Raw genomic sequence first — 21,997 nt, 5'->3', positions numbered from 1 at the left:
AGGATGATGAAGTCTAATTTTTAAATAGTTAATTGATATTTCTGTTACCAAATCTTCCAGTAACGCATACAACGCAGTATGAGAGGGGGGCGGGAGAGTAGCGCTGCCTCCCCCCCTCCCCAGTACGCTGGCTTCAACGAAACTACAGCGTGTCCTCTCCTTGTTTAATCCTCCTAGGGTACAACAGAAAGCGGCCCACGCTTGGGTTTTTCTCATCAGCTATAAAACTTGTTTTTCACAAAGTAAAACGTAATGACTTGTTTGCCTATCTGCATAAAAATAATTATGAATTGTTTCTTCAGTTATTGCACCAACCATTTAATGTGTCTAGAGACGAATTTTGGCTGTTTTATTAGAAAACTAGTTACAATTTTACCATAGAAAATTATGTTTTTCTACTGCAATTTTTAAATGGTAAGAGATAGAAAGAAAACTTAAATACGTAAAATGTTTGTTAAAAAAGGACCTTTCACGTGGTATGAAATTTGTCATACCTTGCTATTTGAGAATTTTGAGTTTTCAGCTTTCTTTTATTCTTAAAATTTGAGATTTTTTTAAAATTAGAAAATAACATGGAAAATGCCCTTACTACAAGTGATCTTAAAGAGTAGCTCAAGAATAAGCTTGGAAAGAAATTTGGTGCTGTTCCGTTCAGTAGTTAGGGTAATACGTTACTGAACTTCAAAGTCCTTTTTTAAAACGTTTTGACCCACCCTGTAAATACGGTTAAAGATAATTAAACTTTTTTGCACCAAAATGATCGGGGTGATTAGACCTTTAAATTGATGTATCACACAACCCATGTTTACGTTTGAAAATTTCTCAAAAAGAACCCCTACCCCCCAAATTGGACCCTTTTGGGGCATTTTTCAAAATTGAAAATAATTTTATTGGATTTGGCATGTCCAAATTAGGGGGAATTGAGAACAAACAAGTGTTAAAAGCCTTACCTTTGCACACAACAGATATGGAAAGTTTTCAAATGAACACCCTGTATAACACCATTGTCAAATTAGAGTTAAACAAACACTTGCAAACGAAGGCAATGCCAATTTGTCTTTACACCAATGTGCAGATTCGTTTCAAAACTACCTTCCAGCACTCACTTACAAGGACCCTTTGGAAAGCTAACAGCATTTCCCACTCAGCAGAAACCCGAGGGACTGTCTTACTGATAACGGATGAGCAAAGCATCGGAAATAGAATGGAGAAAGTGCATACATTTCCAACTGGTTAAATACAGTACATCCAGCATTGGCCAGCTGTTTGTGACGGTCAGCTGTTTTTAAAATTGTTGCATTGTTGGCTAATGTTTTACGTGTTAGGTTTATTATTCATCAATAAATTTAGATGTTATATTCACATTTTAGATTGTAGGAACTTTTATAATAAAGAAATTGTTGTTTTAGTCACCGACAGATTGCGTTGATGAAAGTTACTGAATAGTGTCAAAAGGGCAAGTGTTTTACCCAAACCAAACAGAAAAACAATTTTAACTACGTATTTTATGTCCTAAAAATAATAAAAGTATAGAAATATAAGAGAAAACTTTAATTTTGGTCGTAGCACATTCTGTGCTGCTCATTTAAACTACTGTACTGTACTGTATGTTCTATTGTAATCACAAATTGCCTACAGATGGTCCATTAAATGGGACGACTACTAGTATTCAAACATCTATTGTTGAGGTGTATCGGTTGTTATCCATGAAACCTGTTGTAGAAAAGTGGAATTAAAAAAAAAAATTATAATTTGTGAACTTATATCAAGTAACCACAGAGAAGTGTACCTAACTAAAACTAGTTTATTAAGCCATTAAATTCGAACACGTATATTAAAAAAAAAAATTAGTTTTTAGGTAGTGTGTTGCAACATTTAGGTACTTTTTTAATGTTAATTTGAATACTTAGTAAAAAGAAGGAATCGTAAACTAAAATTTAAACGTTTATACTCGAAACAACTAATTATCAAGCAATAAAACATTAAACATTGAACGTTGTACCTTAATGTTTAGTGGTGATATGAAGTAGTCGACCTTCTCCATATATTATGTACTCAGCTCCGATATGAATATTGTGCTAATCAGCCACAAGTTATGGATGTATTTACGTGCGATTTAATCCTTGCTGCAAGCATAATAAACGCCAATTTTTTCATAAGCGACCAAGGCGAATATAAAAAAATGTGCGAATAATTGTACAAATACACTCTTTAGGTTTTCTTGTACGAAGGAATAGCTGTTAGTTAATCGTAACATTTTCTACAAGCTGTTTTGCTCGCTTAAAGATCGTACTATATACTAATCGTGTTATTGTATGAGAAAGACTTTAAATAGCTCACGAGCGTTGTGAAAAAAACCCAAAACAAATCAGTATTCACATAACCAAGAAAGTGCTGATCAATCAAGAAAATACTACTTCTCTGTGCTATAGCTCAAAATCCACGAGTTCAAGCAAAGTAAAACAAACTCCTGCCTTCTCTAGTCCGACTCGTCCGACTTCACTCTATATTTTACAACGGTAATAAACTATGTTGGACGGTCTCACTTGCGTGACGAGAAGATACGTTTCACTGTACTTTACTAACATGCAACGAAAGATAAACTTTAACTAAATTAACTATCCTCCCCTTACCTGCAAAGAATCGATGCTAAAAATAAATCTTTGTTGAAATAATTAACAAAAAACCTAATCCTAATAAAGCTTACAGTATTTTAGGTCTTGACGGCATGTATGCAGGTCAGTTGCGAACGAAAATATGTACTTCAATTGAAACCCTGAATCAAGAATCAAAATAAATTAATGACTTCCATCACGTAGGTGAAATGTGTCACGCTTCATTATTTTGGATAATGAAGTCGCTGTAAATAAAGCTTTTGTACGCAGATTTCGGGACTGCTCTCGAAAAAAACATATCATTTTCGGTAAACTGATACCTCCACAATGCTCAACTTTAATATCTATTGTTGTCATCTAGACCCTTTTTCCTATTAATATTATTTTCCTAATTTCAATTTCCCCACATCAATCCAAAACACCTCCTCCTTAGAATTGCGTGTTAAATGACTCAACCAGCGACATAAATCAAGGACCTGCCTTCCAAGGCCCTCCCAACGAATTAATTTGAAAGAATAAAGACGACCTCCTCGGGCACTGATCTATCAACGGAGAAATAGAGTAATCATGAACTGCCGCGAGCACCGCAACCCGTGACCAGCCTTCTGATTGGCGACATTCAAATCTAATTCAAACTTTGACACTAGGATAGTTGTCCCCCTTTAGATTCTAGCCCGACGTTTTCCACTTTACTTCAGACTACGTCTATAGGGGGTCGCGACATTATAACTCAGGTTAAATCCATTGGTGATTGGCAGGATTTGAACCGAGGACCTCGGGGACAGATGACCCGCGCTCTACCACTAGACCATCTCTCTCTGCAGACATATGACAATCAAAGGCCGTTAGAGCCATCTCAGCAATATGGGATTGGCTCTGAACAGGGTAAAACACATATGTTCAGGGGCACGACGTAAAAAACATTTATGTTAACACAACGTCAGAAGTATCCGACTAAAATGCATCACAATATTAAATTACCCAGTGTACAAGTGGCTTAAGATTGACCGAACACAACGTCAGAAGTATCCTACTATAGTGCACCACAATATTAAATAGTCCATGATGTACAAGCAGCACAACGTAGGAAGTATCCGACTGTAGTGCACCACAATATTAATAGTCCAGGATGTACAAGTAGCACAACGTCAGAAGTATCCCACTATAGTGCACCAAAATATTAATAGTCCAGGATGTACAAGCAGCACAACGTAGGAAGTATCCGACTGTAGTGCTGTAGTGCACCACAATATTGCATGGTCCAGTGTAAACAAGTAGCACAACATCCGAAGTATGCGACTATAGTGCACCAAAATATTATTAGTCCAGAATGTACAAGCAGCCCAACGTCAGAAGTATCCGACTATAGTCCACCACAATATTGAATGGTCCAGTGTGTACAAGTAGCTGGTTAGCCAAACACAACGTCAGAAGTATCCGACTGTAGTCCACCACAATATTGAATGGTCCAGTGTGTACAAGTAGCCCAAGGTTGACCGGCGCGTGTAGGACCGGAATTCCGCATTGACGGCGCCAATCATCTGCGATGACCAAACAAACGATCACGTCACTCTAGAATCATTCATGTAAGATGTCTGGTGATTCGCTTACTTGTGGGCTACACAAGACGTAAGGCACTTTTTTTATCAATAAGATAAATTTGGACATGTGCGGTTAAATGGTCCTAGTATTTTCGAAGTTTCGAGTCTGGACCCAGCTGCCCCTTGTCTAAAGAATCAGATCATCTTGAGAGGCGCGACCCTCTACCATAGTCCACTTCTGCAGTGTCTGTTTGACATGAGGGCTTCCGAAAAACTCCCACAACATCCAGAGCACAAAGGATCGTCCTGATACTGCACAGAGCCCAGAGCCCGGAGGTTGTGGGATGGTCCACGAAGTTCGCCACTCATACATTATGCATGCAACGTCTGACAAACGGCTCCGTTACCTTATGTTAATTGATCGTGGGAGTGCCTTTGTAGGCTATCGCTATCGCTATTGCTACTGGCCTCTTGCTAAACCTCATAATTGTGTCAAAACTTATTAAATTACCCCCGCCGCATCAAACCTGCAGACTAAGGCGAATTTCATTTGATTTCTACTTTAGGCTGATATTTCATAAATAAGTTATTTATTACCCAGTAAAATGAAATTCAATTTAGTAGCACTTAGGTTTTCTCATACAGGAGAGGGAAAAGTTTTTTTTTATAAAATATGAATAGTATAGAATAAAATACACAAGATGTATCCATAAACAAGCTAACTACAACAGTTTACATTTTCTCCGCAAGAACATATAAGAATAACATGAGAATTTAAAATCTACAGGGTGTTTTTTATTTTCTCGGACCTTTAATCTTACAGCAATTCTTTAAAAGATCACGATTGTTTAAAATCGGGCATTTTTATGTGTAAAAGGTGAAATTTTTAAAGACAAATGTTTGAAAAGCTTCAAACCTCCATATTAACCTGTTCCCATTACCGATCTTGCAAGTGTAGCCAAATTTCGAAAAAAACGGACAAGACAAATTTTAACCTATACTGTTTATGACCTCTGGGGACATCAAAATGATAATTTAAATCGGTTCCGGGCCTAGATCTTTCCAATCCAACATCAATTATAGCTTTTTCCCTATTGGAAAATTCGCCAAAAGAAACACTACTATAAAATTGATACATAATTTCAGGCCATGCGGAAACGACAAGCAATTACTTTCTACAATGTACAATATTGATAATAAAGACGTATACAGCATGTAACCTACAAATTGGAATGTTGCAACAACTCCTGTGTGAAAGAATGTTCCAACAGTTAGCACGCCATGGGAAAGTTGAGCTGGAGTTATTACTCTGTGACCAACGTATCGAGTCATTACTCTATGTACACGCAGAGATGTGCGGAAATGTCAACTCTCGTAGTATTTCAGGATCGCCCTCGGCGTTTCCGTGTTTACCCGCGCATTCTGGCTCCAAACGCGGCAAAAATAGCACGGCAGCTGCGCTCGCACCCTTCTACAGATGGTGCTTTCATCTTACATCCTTCGTCTACACTCCGATACAAGAGATAGTAACTCAATTCCCGGCTATAGTCTGTATGGTGGAACCTGTCTCCTAATAGCACGGCAGCTGCGCTCGCACCCTTCTACAGATGTTGGTGCTTTCATCTTACATCCTTCGTCTACACTCCGATACAAGAGATAGTAACTCAATTCCCGGCTATAGTCTGTATGGTGGAACCTGTCTCCTAATAGCACGGCAGCTGCGCTCGCACCCTTCTACAGATGTTGGTGCTTTCATCTTACATCCTTCGTCTACACTCCGATACAAGAGATAGTAACTCAATTCCCGGCTATAGTCTGTATGGTGGAACCTGTCTCCTAATAGCACGGCAGCTGCGCTCGCACCCTTCTACAGATGTTGGTGCTTCATCTACATCCTTCGTCTACACTGCGATACAAGAGATAACTTAATTCTCGGCTATAGTATGTATGGTGGAACCTGTCTCCTAATAGCACGGCAGCTGCGCTCGCACCCTTCTACAGATGTTGGTGCTTCATCTACATCCTTCGTCTACACTGCGATACAAGAGATAGTAACTCAATTCTCGGCTATAGTCTGTATGGTGGAACCCGTCTCCTGGTCATGGGCCAGTCCCAGGTAGACGGTGGGTCAGACAGGTTCCATCATACAGACTATAATAGTGTGAACATTCACAAACGAGGGCCAATTTGTAGGAAAGCCAATCAAAATACAACGGAAGTCACTTATAAATATTTGTTTGATTTCGATAGTTTTGTTTGAACTATTTACGAAAACCATTGAAACATAACCACATAGTTAAAACTCGCTCACTTGTTTAGTGGATATACCACAATGTACTGTTGGTATCAGAGAGCACAGAATAGAAAGCACAGAATTTCTATTCTGCGCTCTCTGGTTGGTATATTCAAAAATAAATTACGCAGTCTAGAAGATGCATAGGTTTCTAGCACGAAAATTAGAGCAGAAACTGTATGAATCACAAACTTGAAACAAATGACGTCACTTGCACGATAGTAAACACGTGTGTATTATTATTAAAAAATGCCAGGCCAGCTGTTGCGGTACAATTAGTATTTATGATTAGGGCCAATGACGTAATTTGTTTATGTTTATAATCCGTGCCGTTTATGTTGTTATGTTGGTGGTTCCTAGTATGAATAGTATGAAACCAAACCATGGTAGACTAAGAGCCAGCAACCAAAAAGTAACACCGTTCAATACTTATAACACTTTATACTTATAAACTTTTATACTTATACACCTTATAAAATAGAGTATCCAACCCCATAAACCCAAATTTGCTTAACGAAATCCTAATATCAAAATATAATATCACCAGACCATCATTTGAACAAAAACTATAACGTGTAAACAATAGGTACACCACAACAACAATATTAATAGGTGGTATACAATGAGTACACCACCGAAATACCTGTATACCGTATTAACTGCACACAATTCAAAGAGGTCATTCATTAAAGCGGACTTAGCACTGAGGCTTGGGGGTGATGTTTTCGTTTCGTGACGTTTGGGTTTGTTAGTTTACTAGGGTTCTTTAAGGACTGGTTATGACCTAAAGAATATTAAAGCGCATCCTGGCTCTTGGGGAATTCATTTTTAACGGTTATGTTATAGGGGTTAACCACAGGCTGTACTGGGTTAGGTGGCGTCGTCCTGTAATCCAGCTACTAGGAGGTTACATTGTGGATATTTATAGACATGCACTGTGGATGCGATACTCCCTGGTGTGGATTAACGTCCGCAGTGAGTACTACGACTATCCGCAGTACTATCCTGAAAATTATACCAATTCGTATATACCAAGGCAAAAATGTGGTTCGGATTCCACTATAAACTGTACGTCCAGTTGTCATTAGCTGTATGGGCTATTAATTAACAGATGTGTCTCAGGAATAAGTCGGCCCTCACTAACAAGACTACAAGATTGCGTCACTCATCATACACTCATCTCCATTCATACTTGGCTTAAAATACATACTTTGTATGGTCACCATTTCAAATAAAAGTATAAAGTATAAGTACTATCCTGAAAATTATACCAATTCGTATATACTAAGGCAAAAATGTGGTTCGGATTCCACTATAAACGGTAGGCCCCTTAGTTGCCATTACTGTAGCTGAATGGGCTATTAATTAACAGCTGTGTCTGAGGAATAAGTCGGCCTCACTAACAAGACTACAAGATCCTACACTCATCTCCATTCATACTTGGCTACCTACTTTGTATGGTCGCCATTTCATTGTAAAGTATTCAAAGTATAACTCGATGTATTTTCCATCAGTGGCTATCTCCGTGACCTCTACCCGTATAGCGGCGGCGTGTGTACAACGTAGCGTACCAAACATGACCGACTGTCAGACAATAGACAATAATACCGGGCAAGACCGGTCTGTGATTCACAGCGCTGGGCCGGGCACTGGGCACGGGGCACCGGGGCATGTGGGCAAGGAATGCGACCCGCCTTGCCCAGCAACCACCGACCAAATGGTCCTTACGAGTACGACCGTTCCTAGTGAGAATGTGTCCAGTAGTCATCGACCATCAACTAACTGGCTTCTGTGTTGAGAGGGTGCTAGAGTCAGGACCATCAAAGCTATAGTTTCATTGCTCAACTATCTCTATATATTAATAGGCAAGTTTCTTTAAAACCTTTTTTCTTAGCTCGTGTGCATCATAGGGGAGATCTACGCATACTGTTAGAAAGATATTTTCCTGTAGGTGTGCAGAATCCCTTTCTAAATTAAAATAGGCTAAAAAAAGCACAAAAAATGAATTTTAAATTTTAAAAATTAACATGGGTCTTGCTAATGACGAAATTACAACAAAATATTAACAGAAAATCAAACCAAATGGAAGAAATTCCAATCACATGTTCCATTTACAGTGTGGGGTGAAAATAGAAAAGTCTGTACATTAGATATTTTTGGTCGAGTTTTCGACCACTGGACGACCTCTCTAGTTTTTATTCATTACTCTAAATGGTTTTCACAACCTGAAAGAATTTTGTGAAATGCTAAATAATATGGCCAAAACGGTCCAGTTTAAAATATTTCGTTAAAGTAATTATATCCTTAGCAATATTAGAGTTCCCATGAATGTTAAGCGTTCAGTGGCTCATCCATGTTGCTAAGGTTACATTAGGGGTATTGTATTTATGTTTGAATTTTAAAGTGGTCCAATCCATCTAAAATTGTCAATTTTTTTAGGAAGTAAATGACGAAAAACATGCTGAACACCCCTAATTAAGTACCTATGTCAACATAAGAAACACAGTTTTGTACCTTTAGTTGATTTTGACTTTACACTTTCTATGGAAGTTGGTTCCAACTCGTCCTATACATAACATACAGCAAATTTGGCAGCAGCAACTTACTAACACAGAATAAAGAGTGTACAATAAAGTCTCTTCTCTTAAATCTTTTCAACTAGTGTGTAGAGAAGAGAGCATCATAACCAAGCAATTAACAAAATAAACACAACACGACGCAGAGAATAAACTATTTGCGTACAAGAAGCAGATCTGCTAAATATAGTTGAAACAACACTGGAATTATCAACAAACTGATATAACCGCAAGTGTATTTCTTGGCTTGACGAGGCATGAAAATATCTTGGCAAGTGAGGATAGTTTTGACAGACTTGTTTTAACAAGGTCGTAATTTTACTTGGAAAATATAACGGAGAATCTTGTTCACGAAAATTTACGTACAGTGAAATGGTTTTGTTTTATAATACTTTATACAGCTAGTATGTTTATTAAATAGGTCACAAGTACATGATGCAAAGCAAACACTGTAGCGTCAAGAAAATTGTTGAAGTAGAGATCAATGACGAGAACTGGATTTTAAATTAGGAATTGATTTAAATCTAATATGCCATCTTAATTTTTTGAGTTTTTTGTCGAAAGTTTTTTTATAAGATTACCGGTAATGAACCTGATAAGAACAAGGTTATGCTGGAATTAAAATCACAAATAATTATTTTTTCAGTTCGCCTTTCTACAGAAACAAACCGTCGCTGCTACTAGTACAGAATACTAATTTTGCTGAACTGTAGTGTTGAACACTACTATGTACTGTACTGTAGTGTTTAAGCAAACTCGGTCGCCTATTTACACATCACATATTGTCAATATGGGTGAACCATGTTCTTTTACAGACAAATGCTCATATCAGCGTAACATGCGGTGCTGTTAGATTTATGTACAGTGTTGTCAGGCTTTTCTTTCATGGAAATCCCATCATACCTCACTGAGTACGCACGAAATCGAACAACAAATCCAGAGGTAAATCTGAAAATTGTCAAGCTGCTGACAACCCACCAAAGAACGTCTAATAGTACATAACAGATCCCCAAGTGAAAGCTGGTATAATCTGAAATGTGTCAGCCCGTGGGTAGATTACCGCGACAAAAACTCGTATCGGTCTCCACTATACTCGGCTAGTTCCCCACAGCACAGTAGCCCAGCCCCGAATTCCAAAATCCTTATCCTCCCAAAGATACTGGAGGCACGTCAGGAGCTTTGCAAAAGACTTCTGTAGAGGCTATACTACACGAGTACAACGCAAAAACCTAATACAGCAGGTTCGCTTGAACTATTTTTTATGCCCGGTAAATTCCCAGGGTATTAACTAACAATTATGAAGTAAAGATTAACTAAACATACCCCCATTCTAATATGGGCAATCACTTCTGTCCACACCATGTGGCGTTGTATTTTTGATTTGCTCAATCCCCAAAGAACTTTGGAACTTCGGAATTTGAGTAGATAATTTTACCTACCCGTTGTAGGCATTTGGCTTTGGCCAAAGTTCGAATAAAATGCCTTTCCACGACGTGAGTATGCCACACTGACCACATCGCGAACTTTGTAAAAATTCCGGACCCGAATTCAGAGATTTAGCGTAACATACTGTAAAAATATTGAGTTTCCAAACTAAGCATGATTCAAAGACTCGTCAGTTACATTACATACATACTGTCCTATAATATTACCACGTCATTTATCTCCAACTATTATCTTCGTTTGTTTACATTCCCTTGACCAGATATTCGGTTTAAACCCGTTTAAAGGGACATCCAGCTTGCATGCACAACAGCGCGTATGCGGCTCCCCTACTGCTTTAATAGACACAAATTGGGTTGACCTCACACGCTATTGCAATATCCCGAGGTCAAATATCTCAACTCGACATGAGCGTATCTTGTGCGATTCAGGCGAACCATAGGCCTACATTAAAAATGTAAAATCCCGTGAATATGAAAATTTAGTGTTTCAAAATTACCCATGGATATGCATTTTGGTTCGTCATTCAATGGTAGTACGTTGATATGTTAAAATACGCATTGCCTCTGAATTCCAACGCAATAATGCATTAATGTTGCAGTTAACACATTTTTGCCAATGTTCAAATAGGTACTTGAACGTACACATAGCTACAGAACGTAGCTATTGCACAGGAAATATTCTTATAGACAATCATACCTTCACGGAAGTTCTAGTCAAATAGAGCAAACAGAAAGCTGAACCGTCCAAATTTGCTTAATTGCGGCAGTAATAGGTTGCAAGTAATAGGTTGTGGCGAAGGACGATTAGCCCAAATTGAAGCGGTTGCGGTCCGCTTCCGCGCCTTCAGGTGCAAGATTCGGCCTTCGCGTTGGAGATACAGTATAGACGGTGTTATTATTTCACACTGAGGTTAATAGATTTAAAGATAAAATGGTTCGTTCCTGTTTTGAAACCTAGTCCAATTGGAAGTATGTGGTGACATTTTGGTCTACAGCTAACAATAATCAAACATTTTTACTTGCAATGCAAAAAAACGTTTTCGTTCAAATTTCGCATTTACGAAAATAAATCAGTAAATACAGTAAGGGTGTAAGAAGGTAAACTATTAAACTTGTATGCAAGGACACATGCACTATTAGATTCCTTTAAAAAATACATAATTCGTTTATAAGTCCCATTTTGAACTAAGAACTAAAATATCCAGCATCACAAGTCGATCACAATCATATTGTTTCATAAGCAAGTGATAAAAACACCTATTCTGAGTTAAGTATAAGAAAAGCAAAATCTTCCCACAACAGATAATCAACAGAACTAATAAAGCAATAACCACAGAATCCACCAGATGATCAGTGATAACAGACTATGGAATCTGCAGCGTAATCTCTCACGAATGATATGAAATCTAATTAACATCTACAAACACTATCCACTGGATTCCAACCATCCAACATACAACCAGCGATAAGAAGCTTGCCACAGTGGATTGCGTGGAATCCTACGTAGCGATAATCAGTGATAATATACTCTTGTCTGGATCTTGTCACAAATATACGATAGAACGGGAATCTTATCTACTTCCATCACGACATGTGATAACGCTGCATTCTTCGCATCGTTCACGTCAATGTCGTCAAGGGTTCTACTGAAACTTGAAACATTGATAAGTTGGATAATCGGGTAGTTTAAAGGTCTCCTTGAACCAAAACCATGCCTGCAAATTTGTTATAAACATTTGTATTGAGAGCATCACGATTCACAATGAAAATAGGCGTCACACACTGAACCTGCAATAAATTTCGTATCGAGCAAGATTTGAAGATACGTGCAATTTTGTGAAGACAGAAAACCTGGCAATTGATGTATAGGCCTAACATTTCTAAGAATCTAAGAATCTCTTTAAAAAGACACTCCCAATCAACAGTGGACAGATTTAGCTTAGTTAGCACCTGTGGTGCCTAAAATTCGCATTGAGCACTAAAATCTACAATAGTTTACCTTAGACATGTATAACCTCCTAAATTAAACACTATTTCTATAACTGTCCAATTCACTCATCGTGAGCAACAACTAATTAATTTTTCATGCGGTAAGTTCAATTTTCGTAATGAAAAGCAAGCATTACAATCAATAAGGTGTATAGGTAACCACTTACAAAACACATCCCTTAGTTGACAAACTCATCAAAACCAGTACAAGAAAAATAGGATATCTTAAACCCAAAGCATAGCCTTCTAATGCAGGGCAGGCGTTGGTCTTATATGTGATCGTTGGGCAGGCGTTAGTGTTTGGCAACGTCGCACCGGCCGGCGTATTGGCACTACTGTGTAAACAAAAACATTGCCCAGGCGCCATCATGCAACAGCCGTGTCGATAGGCCGCTACTGCGGTGTTGCCACTTTTACTTTTTTGCTGTCTTGTATTGTATTAGAGGAGAATATACTTGTCGTACTATTCCTGTCACTCATGTAAATTAATAACATGATATAATCTTCCTACAGTCACGAAAGGATTCTTCGTGCGTCACACGTTATTGAGCTTCCACACTCACTATTCCCTCTCGCACACCGGAAACAGGCAATAATCACTTAACCGGAAGTCGTGTTCGATGCAAGGGCAAGACACACAAGGATGGCTCGCGTTGGGTGCATGAAGCCACAAGTTCTACATGTGAACAGGCCGGCCTTGCATTGTATGAATAATTGTACACTTTATCACAATCGTGGGAGCTTGTCTTATTGTCTGACAATTAATTGTATGACAAATTCGTTGTGGTAGTCACTTGCACACTTTTTAAGCGAACTTATAACAATTTAGCATTTTTTTTAGCCATCCGTTTTTTAATCATTTTGTGCAGTTTAAACACCACGATGAAAACATTTATAATAATTTATTGACCGAAACTCCGATTGAACAACTTTCAACCTAGTAGGTATAATAGGGGGGCTCCCTATTACACCTAGGAGGGGGTTCCATTATTAACATTACATTTTTGATACTGTATAGTTTCTTAATTTATATCTACTTCACATATTGTTTTTCTATTTATTTTAGTGTGTATATCTAATCCACTTGCATTTTACACTTTTGAGGCAAGGCAACGGCCCGAACCCTGGTATCAATACCGTCTTAAGTCAACTTTTTGTTAGATAGCATTATTAATTAATTGATAACCTGCATCTGGGTCCAAAAACGATACTCAAATTACAATTTATTACAACATAGAATAAGTTCCGGCGTTTATAGACAACCTTATCGCGGAAATAATCTGATGCACGATCGATGAATGATTTAAGTATCTCACGATCAACAGTTGGAGCCTACCACAAATTTACATAATGTTCATAAATTAAAACATAAAACATTAAGAAACTGAATTGTCCAAGGTGTTCTTTGAAGTTTTTGTCCCACTTTCAAGATTAATTTGTGTTAATATCAAGCTGCTTCTAAATTTTCTTATTGACATTTGAACCAATCTTGGAAGGACCCCTTTGAACCTCGATATCGGAAACAGCTGTTGTTTCTGCTATTGTGGAGGGATTCGATCAGCAATAACTAGACAGCCAGACAGATCGATTGGGGGGGGGGGGGCAGATGTTGAGCAGATGTGGGTTCAGGACCAATATCAACATTCGGCTTGGAGCGTAATTTAATTGGACGTTTGATTACAAAACGTTGGGTAATTTTGATGACGCGCGAATTTACTGTTTACACCACTTTGTACTAATTTGAAGCGTCAGACTCGACTGTATTTCTTTTTCTTACCATTCTATATGATTGGCTTAAGATATGACAACAATGGGAATGAAGACAGCTGATTATATTTACAATCAATATTCAACGGACCATCATTTGTTTTATGTTCTCTCAGTAAGTAGCCTACAGCTCTTGAGGAATCAGTGCCTAGATGTATTATGAGAACAATCACACAGTTAAGTACTTCCACTTTAACTGAAAATCACTTCTAATTTCTTTAGCTCTAACAAAATTATTGGAAATGTGTTCGAAGAGTGAAAATGATTTGTAATTAGGCTACAGTACAGTATAATGTGTATAATTATGGAGTCTAAGTATAAGTGAAGAGCAGATTATACGAGATGAAAATAAATCCAAGTATTTCATGAACAAACTGTTTCCGTTGCACACAAATAAAAAATAGGCCTAAAATGAGGTATCCGTGTTAATTTGTATTTTTCTAGCACGCAGGCTCTCTGTGGGCTAAATTTTTGAACCAGGTCAAAACGATAGAACTAATACTGAACAACAATAAATTTAATTTACAGCTTCAGTACCTATTTCAGGTGAAACAGCTAACTTTCTTGGGTGAATAAGATCGTAATAGTTCTGTAATGTAGCCTGTCTACTGGCTCAAGATGTTCCGGATCAGTGTCCAGTTATTGGCAAATTCTTTACTTTTATTTCAGAACGAACCCGATAACGCCTAAATTTGCAGCGGAAAGTTATGGAACATAGGCAAATACATGTTCATACCACTAATGCCACTAGGTGAACTGCGCAAACCAAGTACAGTCGGTTACAAAACGTCGCTTCAGCAGTGAGCATTCTGCATTGCTGACGCTGACTTGCTGCACCTAGTGCTGAGACGGAAGTGTCCAATGACAACCGAGTTGAATGGGTTAACAACGGAGGAAAAGTTAACACTATCGGACTTGAGCTACTCTTTTGAATATGTAGGCAAAACTTATTTTACTTACGACAAAACTGCATTGATTTGTTGCCAACCCTTAACAGTACCTGAAAGTTTAGGCTTACACGTTGTCTATACAGTAGAGCCTCGATAACAAGACTTATGGGGATTATTTAAAAAATGACTTGTTATCAAGGTTGACCTCTCATCGAGGTATGCAATAACATGTAATTAGGGTTGTGTAGATTTTAGATATTTGAAAATGACATCAAGGGTGACTTGAACGTCTTGTTATCGAGTTTCCACTGTATGTTTGATTACATACGTAGATGGGTTAAAAAGGTAATTCGTTAACATAGCTTCTTTCAAATCGTTTTACTTTCTAAAGCCTACTTCTTTTGAGGAAGCACCATCAGACTCTCAATACTTGGGATATTAATATTATGATGTAAACACACACTTTTTTCAACATTTTCAATCTAGGCGTGTTTCTATTCTCTCTAAATATAAGTTTCCATCTTGTTGTAACTGCACATGTTTCATATGTCAAAAAACACTCAAGCCAACTACGTACTGTATTTTTTTACGTAAACCTAGGTCGTCAAGTTAACAAGAAACTGTTGTCAAGCTTATCTTGCACATCTAAACGTGTGTGGTCGTACGTAGAAAATAAATCACGACCTAACCACCTGCAGTGACTGTCACCCTTGACCATCCCCTACATGACACTACAGGTTTTATGACAGTCGTTCAGCCCGGGGACGATTTGGAAACTAAGAGGGTTGGAGGGTTTTATAGTTTTGAAATGAACTATTGAGTGACAATGAGTAAAAACCCTCCTCGGGTGCAATAAATACGTGTTCGTTTGTCCAAATATTTTTGAAACCCTTTCTACGTTAGCCTACTATCTGGAAAGACAATGAATAACAACACGATGTAGTTTCAACGTTATCTGTTACTGTACTATTCTAACCATTAATTTTTTTTATAAATGCACGACAAAAGCAAATGATAACGCAATTACTAAGCTTGAGGTACCGTACGTTGAGAGTGACGGAATCCCGTAACCAAATCGAACTATTTCTACGAATGTTTGAGTGTTCAGAAAATAACATCATCATCGCCATCGACCGAGATGCCAACACTACCACCATTGACTATATAGTCAATGCTACCACTAACAGCTGATGAAAATACCCACAACCCCCACATCAAAGGCACCGAAAAGACATTGGAGCGGAAACTTGAAGCCGATCAGTTTACCACAAGGGCTTTGACGAATCCGTCAGACTCATCCCATTTAATTTTCCTAATGTCAAGCTAGCATTAAACCTGACATTTAGCTGGTGGGCGCGCGTGCGTACAAGAGTACATCCGGCTGCAACGCCATCTGCCGGCACTCCCACATGCACCTTCTTCTTACTCTCGCCAACAATATGCACGACACGAGTTTTTACATCGAACATCTGACGCAGAACGATTCCGAAGAAGACCACATGTTGGGGGTTTTTAAGATTTAAGTACTCTTAACACGATATTTGGATGAGTGGCTCTACTGGGTTTAAGTTTTCTAAACTCTGTGAAACGAAATCTTGATAGAAATGTATTTTCATTACCGTATTTATTATAACCATTATCAGCTATGATATTGAACGACCCCATAACTTAGCCATCCCTACGACTCTAAAATCATGTTATATTCGGAGTTTTTAGGAACTTAACTTCTCGTCCAGTACAGTACCGTACCTAGACCTATCTAAAGTCTATGGTTAACGTATTTTTTATTTAGCACAAAATTTCGATTCAATATTAGTGCCATTTTCTCTCATTAGACCAAATTTTTAAAATTATCAAAAATACGATGAACTCTCAGTTTGTAAACTTGAATGACCTTACCAAATTACAACAGAGGCGAATACCCTAGATGAAGAAAAGTGAATCCATACTTCAATCGGGTTTCCGGTCTCCAGCTAATTTGTTTAAAAATTACCATTGCAGACGACATAATCATCTAAATCAAGAGGATTGTTGTCAAGAGGATATTGAAGAGTTAAGAGGTAATAATTATTGGAGAGTAAAGAATCCTCATCTAAATTGGGCACTAGACGTTATAATTATCTAGAATTTACAACAGAAAATAAACCAATGCTAATAAATTTCTGGGTTTTATAACCCACATAGGCATATATGCCACACTTAAAAATTTCTCTTAACATTTCCGTTATGTTTATGTTTTGTAGGCCCTGATCGCAGTCGAGCACGCAAGTTCGAGCACAGTTTCTCTTGAATACAAATTGTGCACTAGGTGTCGATTGTAGGCGTGGACGCTACCGCTACAGGGTGTGATGTTATGTGTTATGCCGGCGATGATTGCCATGCCCGGAGCACGATGACGGAGCGCTGTTGCCACATCGTGCACTGGGCGCCCAATAGACGTCCACTAGTCCCAACATAGACTACACAATTTTTTTTTATTCATGTTGAAAAGACGACATTAAGAAACTACATCGTTTTAACATTGGCAGCAAAATGTGTTCATCATTCATGGATAGCATTTGACATTGTTTTCACCCCCCCCCCCCCCCCCCCCGCCCATGGTCAATTCAAATTGGTAACAAATATATATCAATCGCAGCAAACCTGCATTCTAAGAGAATTTAAATTTGTCTGATTGGATTTTTACCCAAATATTTCCATAAACTAGACATAGGCTAGTTGTTCCCCATTTAGATAATAGTCCAGGAGCTGAGGGGGTTTGAGCATGTATGTAAGTAGTACCTACGCAATTTTATTGCTGATTATTGTAATATGGATATCGCCTATGTATCACCACGGTCTGAAGGAAAAATGAATTTAAAACAATGTCTATAGGCTACAATACAGTGTTTTATTTAGGCTAAAAATGTTACAATGTGTTAGGAAAGTAGAGAGGTGCTCGGTGCTACACCTTGCTGTTTACATATAATTGCGCTTATATTTTAGCCCTGAATTAATTTAAGGAACCGTTTCAGTTGACCCGGGTTTCGGTTAACCGGGGTACTACTGTATACAAAATTACTTATTTGTTTTTTATGCTCTAACTTACACGATGGCTGTAATAAAAATGGACATGTTTATATTTTAAGGAAAAATTATTATTGAAAACCCTAATTTTTTATTATTTTTAAAACCACTAAGTATTAGGTAGGCTACCGGTACTCCATTACCATGACCCAATCTAGTTGGTTTAGAACTCTTAAGTTAAGTTCATCCTGCCCTACACCTTCAAGCCAAATTTAATCCAAAACGACCCAAAATTACTCGAGTTAGGCTAATCGTGTTCACGCACACATAATAGGCCTATACGTAGGCCTACATGAAAATTTGAAAGAATAGTGTTTTTTGGCTCTGGGGACACCAAAATGAAAAAGTAAATCGGTCCCGGGTCTAGGTCTTACCGTGCCACCTACTGTCACAGAAAACGTACTATAGTAGTACGTTTTCTGTGCTACTGTAGGCCTAAGGGAACAGTCCAGACTCTGTAGTTACAATGTAAGCTAATGTCGACCTTATGACTGATATCCACTGACAAGTGACATCTGGGTCTAAAAACGATCTTAAATTACAGAAAGTGTGAAAAATTCAAAAGTGTACAGTAGGTTGTTAAGTTATTGTTAAAACAGAGTCTTGCACAATGATTTACAATCACTATGAAAAATATTGTAAAAAAAGATCGGGATGAGGCATGACATACTTAGAGTTGAAAGTTACTGTACGCAGGTTTACAATTGGGTAGACTTAAAAAAGAGAAAGGCTTGGATCCTTATTTAATTTAGTGGCTGACTAGTTGTTTCTTCAAGTAATAATCAGACTCAAAACATTATTAGGTTACCTAAAACAATTGGCCTAAGTTGTAGCAAGATACAAACTCAATGAGGGCACAATTTTGACAAACTCTAAAAGTCTAAACCTAGACCTACACTTGTTCAATTCGGCTTCTCAGTTCAAGACTGGATCCATCTAAAATAGGCCTATCGTTCAAACACATATCGCCGCACATCACGTCGTTTGAAAAAAACCGTAGCATACACATGGTCAATTCAGCTGACGATACAGCTTTCATATTAAATTGACAAGCCAAATTTCTAGTGTACGTAACCTACTTCTTATGTTGACAGGCTTTACCTCATAGGCTTTGTTTGAAAAGCTTTAACTTAAATTACGGTACTGCATATCAAGTTAGGAACAGTTACAAAGGTGTTGATCACAAATCATAAAGAATGAGATGTAAAAACTAGTGAGCATTGTCTTTTTCTCACTTGTGTTAAAATCGTTTTGGAGAAAATCCGGGGCACTATAGGCTATTATTGTCTCTCTCTGCCCCCCCCCCCCCCTCACGGCCAAGTTAGGCTAATAGACCTAGCCTATAAAGTTACTGGAATCTTTTTTAGTGTCACAGGACAAATATTCTTCCGAGACAAACTTTAGTGTATTGTGACAAAACCCGGAACAATCCCGGTCATCCAGATCATTAAATCACTCCACTGTTGTTTTCTGTATTAAAAAAACTTATTTTCCGTTCTAAAAATATAGGCGGTTTGAGAGAAGGTTCTCCCGTCCACTTTTTTGCGTTGATGTTAGGTTCAGCTGATTGACGTTTTGACAAATCTCAGCTGTTGAGCAATGCCTTAATCGTAGAATCAAGACGTGGAGGGGATATTCCCTAAAACCACAAGTTAAGTTTTGTGAACTGAGTACCGGTATTGTACCTGAAAGTTTAGTAACTTTTATCAGTAAGTCCACAAGTTTACTTATGTTTCATGTTCTGAAAGAGTGTATTTGCAAACACACTAACAGCTTTTGAAACCAAGTTAGATAGACATCGTGGTTTTTAAACTTATCTTAAAATGTTTAATTCATTTATAAGCTGCTTACACCGATGAAACAAAAATAAACACGCAGAGGATAAGCGTCTGGTGACAGAACGTGGATAAGGCGTCCAGCAGTGCCGTCAGTGGGTTGTGGGCCCTGGAACACCATTACCAGTACCACAACCGACACGATGTACAGACATCGATGTTCTTGGTGTAGTGGATAGAATAAGTTAAGCCTACTCGGCTGATGTACAGGAGGTAGGCCTAGGTGATCAAATCCTATTGGTGACACTAACATTTTGTCAACGATTTTGCTTAGAATGCCGTTTCTTCTTAACTGTACATCTTTTGATAGAACGTGAGGCACTTATAATTTCATTTTATGAACAGAATTTAACCTTTATTCGATTTTTTCATTATCAGCAAGTTTGGTTAGTTCTAGGTTAGGTTATGACAGTAACTGCCGGACGCCTAATGTACGGCGTGGATTCCACGCGTATCTTCTGCCAAATAAATAACTAAGTTAACTTACAGTATATTACGGTTAGGATAATATTCCATTGCTTACCAAAACTTTGTTGAACCTTCTCTCAAGTTCATTCTGGTCTGGCATCGGCACTCTTGCCGATCGTATGCTGGCCCTAACATTGTTAGTTCTTGGGTACTCAACTGGAAGAGGAGGATTTTCAACTTTCGAACTCTGAGTACTCCCCATGTTTACACTGAAACGGCACAACAAAGCACTGTCACCCACATTACCTCGTTCGTCGAAGTACGAAAACAAACTACCACTTTGATATTTCACACAGACATGTGCGTAGCTAATCTAGATTCACAAGCACAACTTCATACTAACACAAACCAGATTTATCAAAACTCGACAGAAACAAGCATACGCGGACACGAACCTCGTTTGACAAACTTGCAACAGACGAACTGTTGTTGGATTGGAACTGGAAGAACAAAACAAACTACAAACTGTTGAAAACTGAAATGAGAAAAACAAAACAGACAGAAGAACTCTGGCGGCGCATGCAGACACTACCGTTTGGCGTTTACCGAACCAATCAGCATCTCCGTTTACTATATTTTCTAGCTGTGTGAAGCACGATTAAAAAACTGTCTAGAATAATCATGACGTTACCAATGATTATGTGTCAGCAGTTGTATATATATACATGTATATATATATATATGTATAACTATGTCATGAAAAGTTGACTGTATGATAATCAATATAATCCATAATAATTATGGGCCCTAGGAAGACGTGGAAAGCTTGCTCAGGAGCCGTTTAAAAATCGTGCATCAAAATATTAGAGGCATTCAAAAGTAGATAAATGTTGCATGTATTCCTCGACAGATATATGCCAGATATTGTTTGAGTGGCTTTAAAGCGGCTTCAACAATTTTATTCAAATGTTGTAAATATTTTTGTTTAGTTGTTATGATTTATTCTTAAGTTAGCTTATAGAATAGTATGGTGTAAAATATTGTATTTTGTAAAATATCGCATAAAATAATGACTTCCTGTTTCCCGCGGCCAGAGTTCCAATTTTTCAGTTCAACTGAGTCGTGATTAGTCTTCGATAATTCACCATATCCCAGACACACTATCCACTAGTATTCAGCGTAGCCTGACATTTCACACGTTCTTCTGCCATACTGGAGCGGATTGTTATGTTTTCTTCAATCGTCTCTATCTTATACCTTAGAGTAGTATGGCATAAAAAATAGTACATTAATCGTCCAAAATGTGTTTATTGGACTTCAATGGTATGGTAATCTCACACTCGACTTCATCGATTTTCAGCACTAGTTTCATAATATACTATTTCTAGCCTAAATCGTGATTGTGGTGCAGCCAATACCTCAGGAAAATTCGTATTTTGAACAATACTCAACTCATTTTGTAAATTTAAAAAGTTAACATGTTTTTATAACAAGCCTCAACAGTATACTAGCTTTGTATCCAATAGTCAATGAAACTAGCAAATAATTACAATATTCAGCACAAAGAGAAAA

The 21,997-nt window shown here is 37.9% G+C and overlaps 1 protein-coding gene across 4 annotated transcripts in view; it reads right to left on the bottom strand.

Annotated features, from left to right (window-relative positions):
* The window catches only part of LOC129002291 (formin-like protein), a 99,730-nt gene extending 78,799 nt beyond the window's left edge, over positions 1–20,931 (bottom strand). For all 4 annotated transcript variants that reach the window (XM_054429977.1, XM_054429980.1, XM_054429981.1 and 1 more), the window contains exon 1: positions 20,541–20,931. In XM_054429977.1, coding sequence (XP_054285952.1) covers positions 20,541–20,687 — 147 coding nt within the window. In that variant the 5' untranslated portion in view covers positions 20,688–20,931. The remainder of the gene's footprint in view (positions 1–20,540) is intronic.
* Between the last annotated feature and the right edge of the window lie 1,066 nt (positions 20,932–21,997).

This window comes from Macrosteles quadrilineatus, unplaced genomic scaffold (assembly GCF_028750875.1).
Source record: "Macrosteles quadrilineatus isolate MER2022 unplaced genomic scaffold, UCM_ALF_1.0 Scaffold_9__3_contigs__length_116548681, whole genome shotgun sequence".
Lineage (NCBI taxonomy): Eukaryota > Metazoa > Arthropoda > Insecta > Hemiptera > Cicadellidae > Macrosteles > Macrosteles quadrilineatus.
This window is presented reverse-complemented; position numbering and strand designations above follow the sequence as displayed.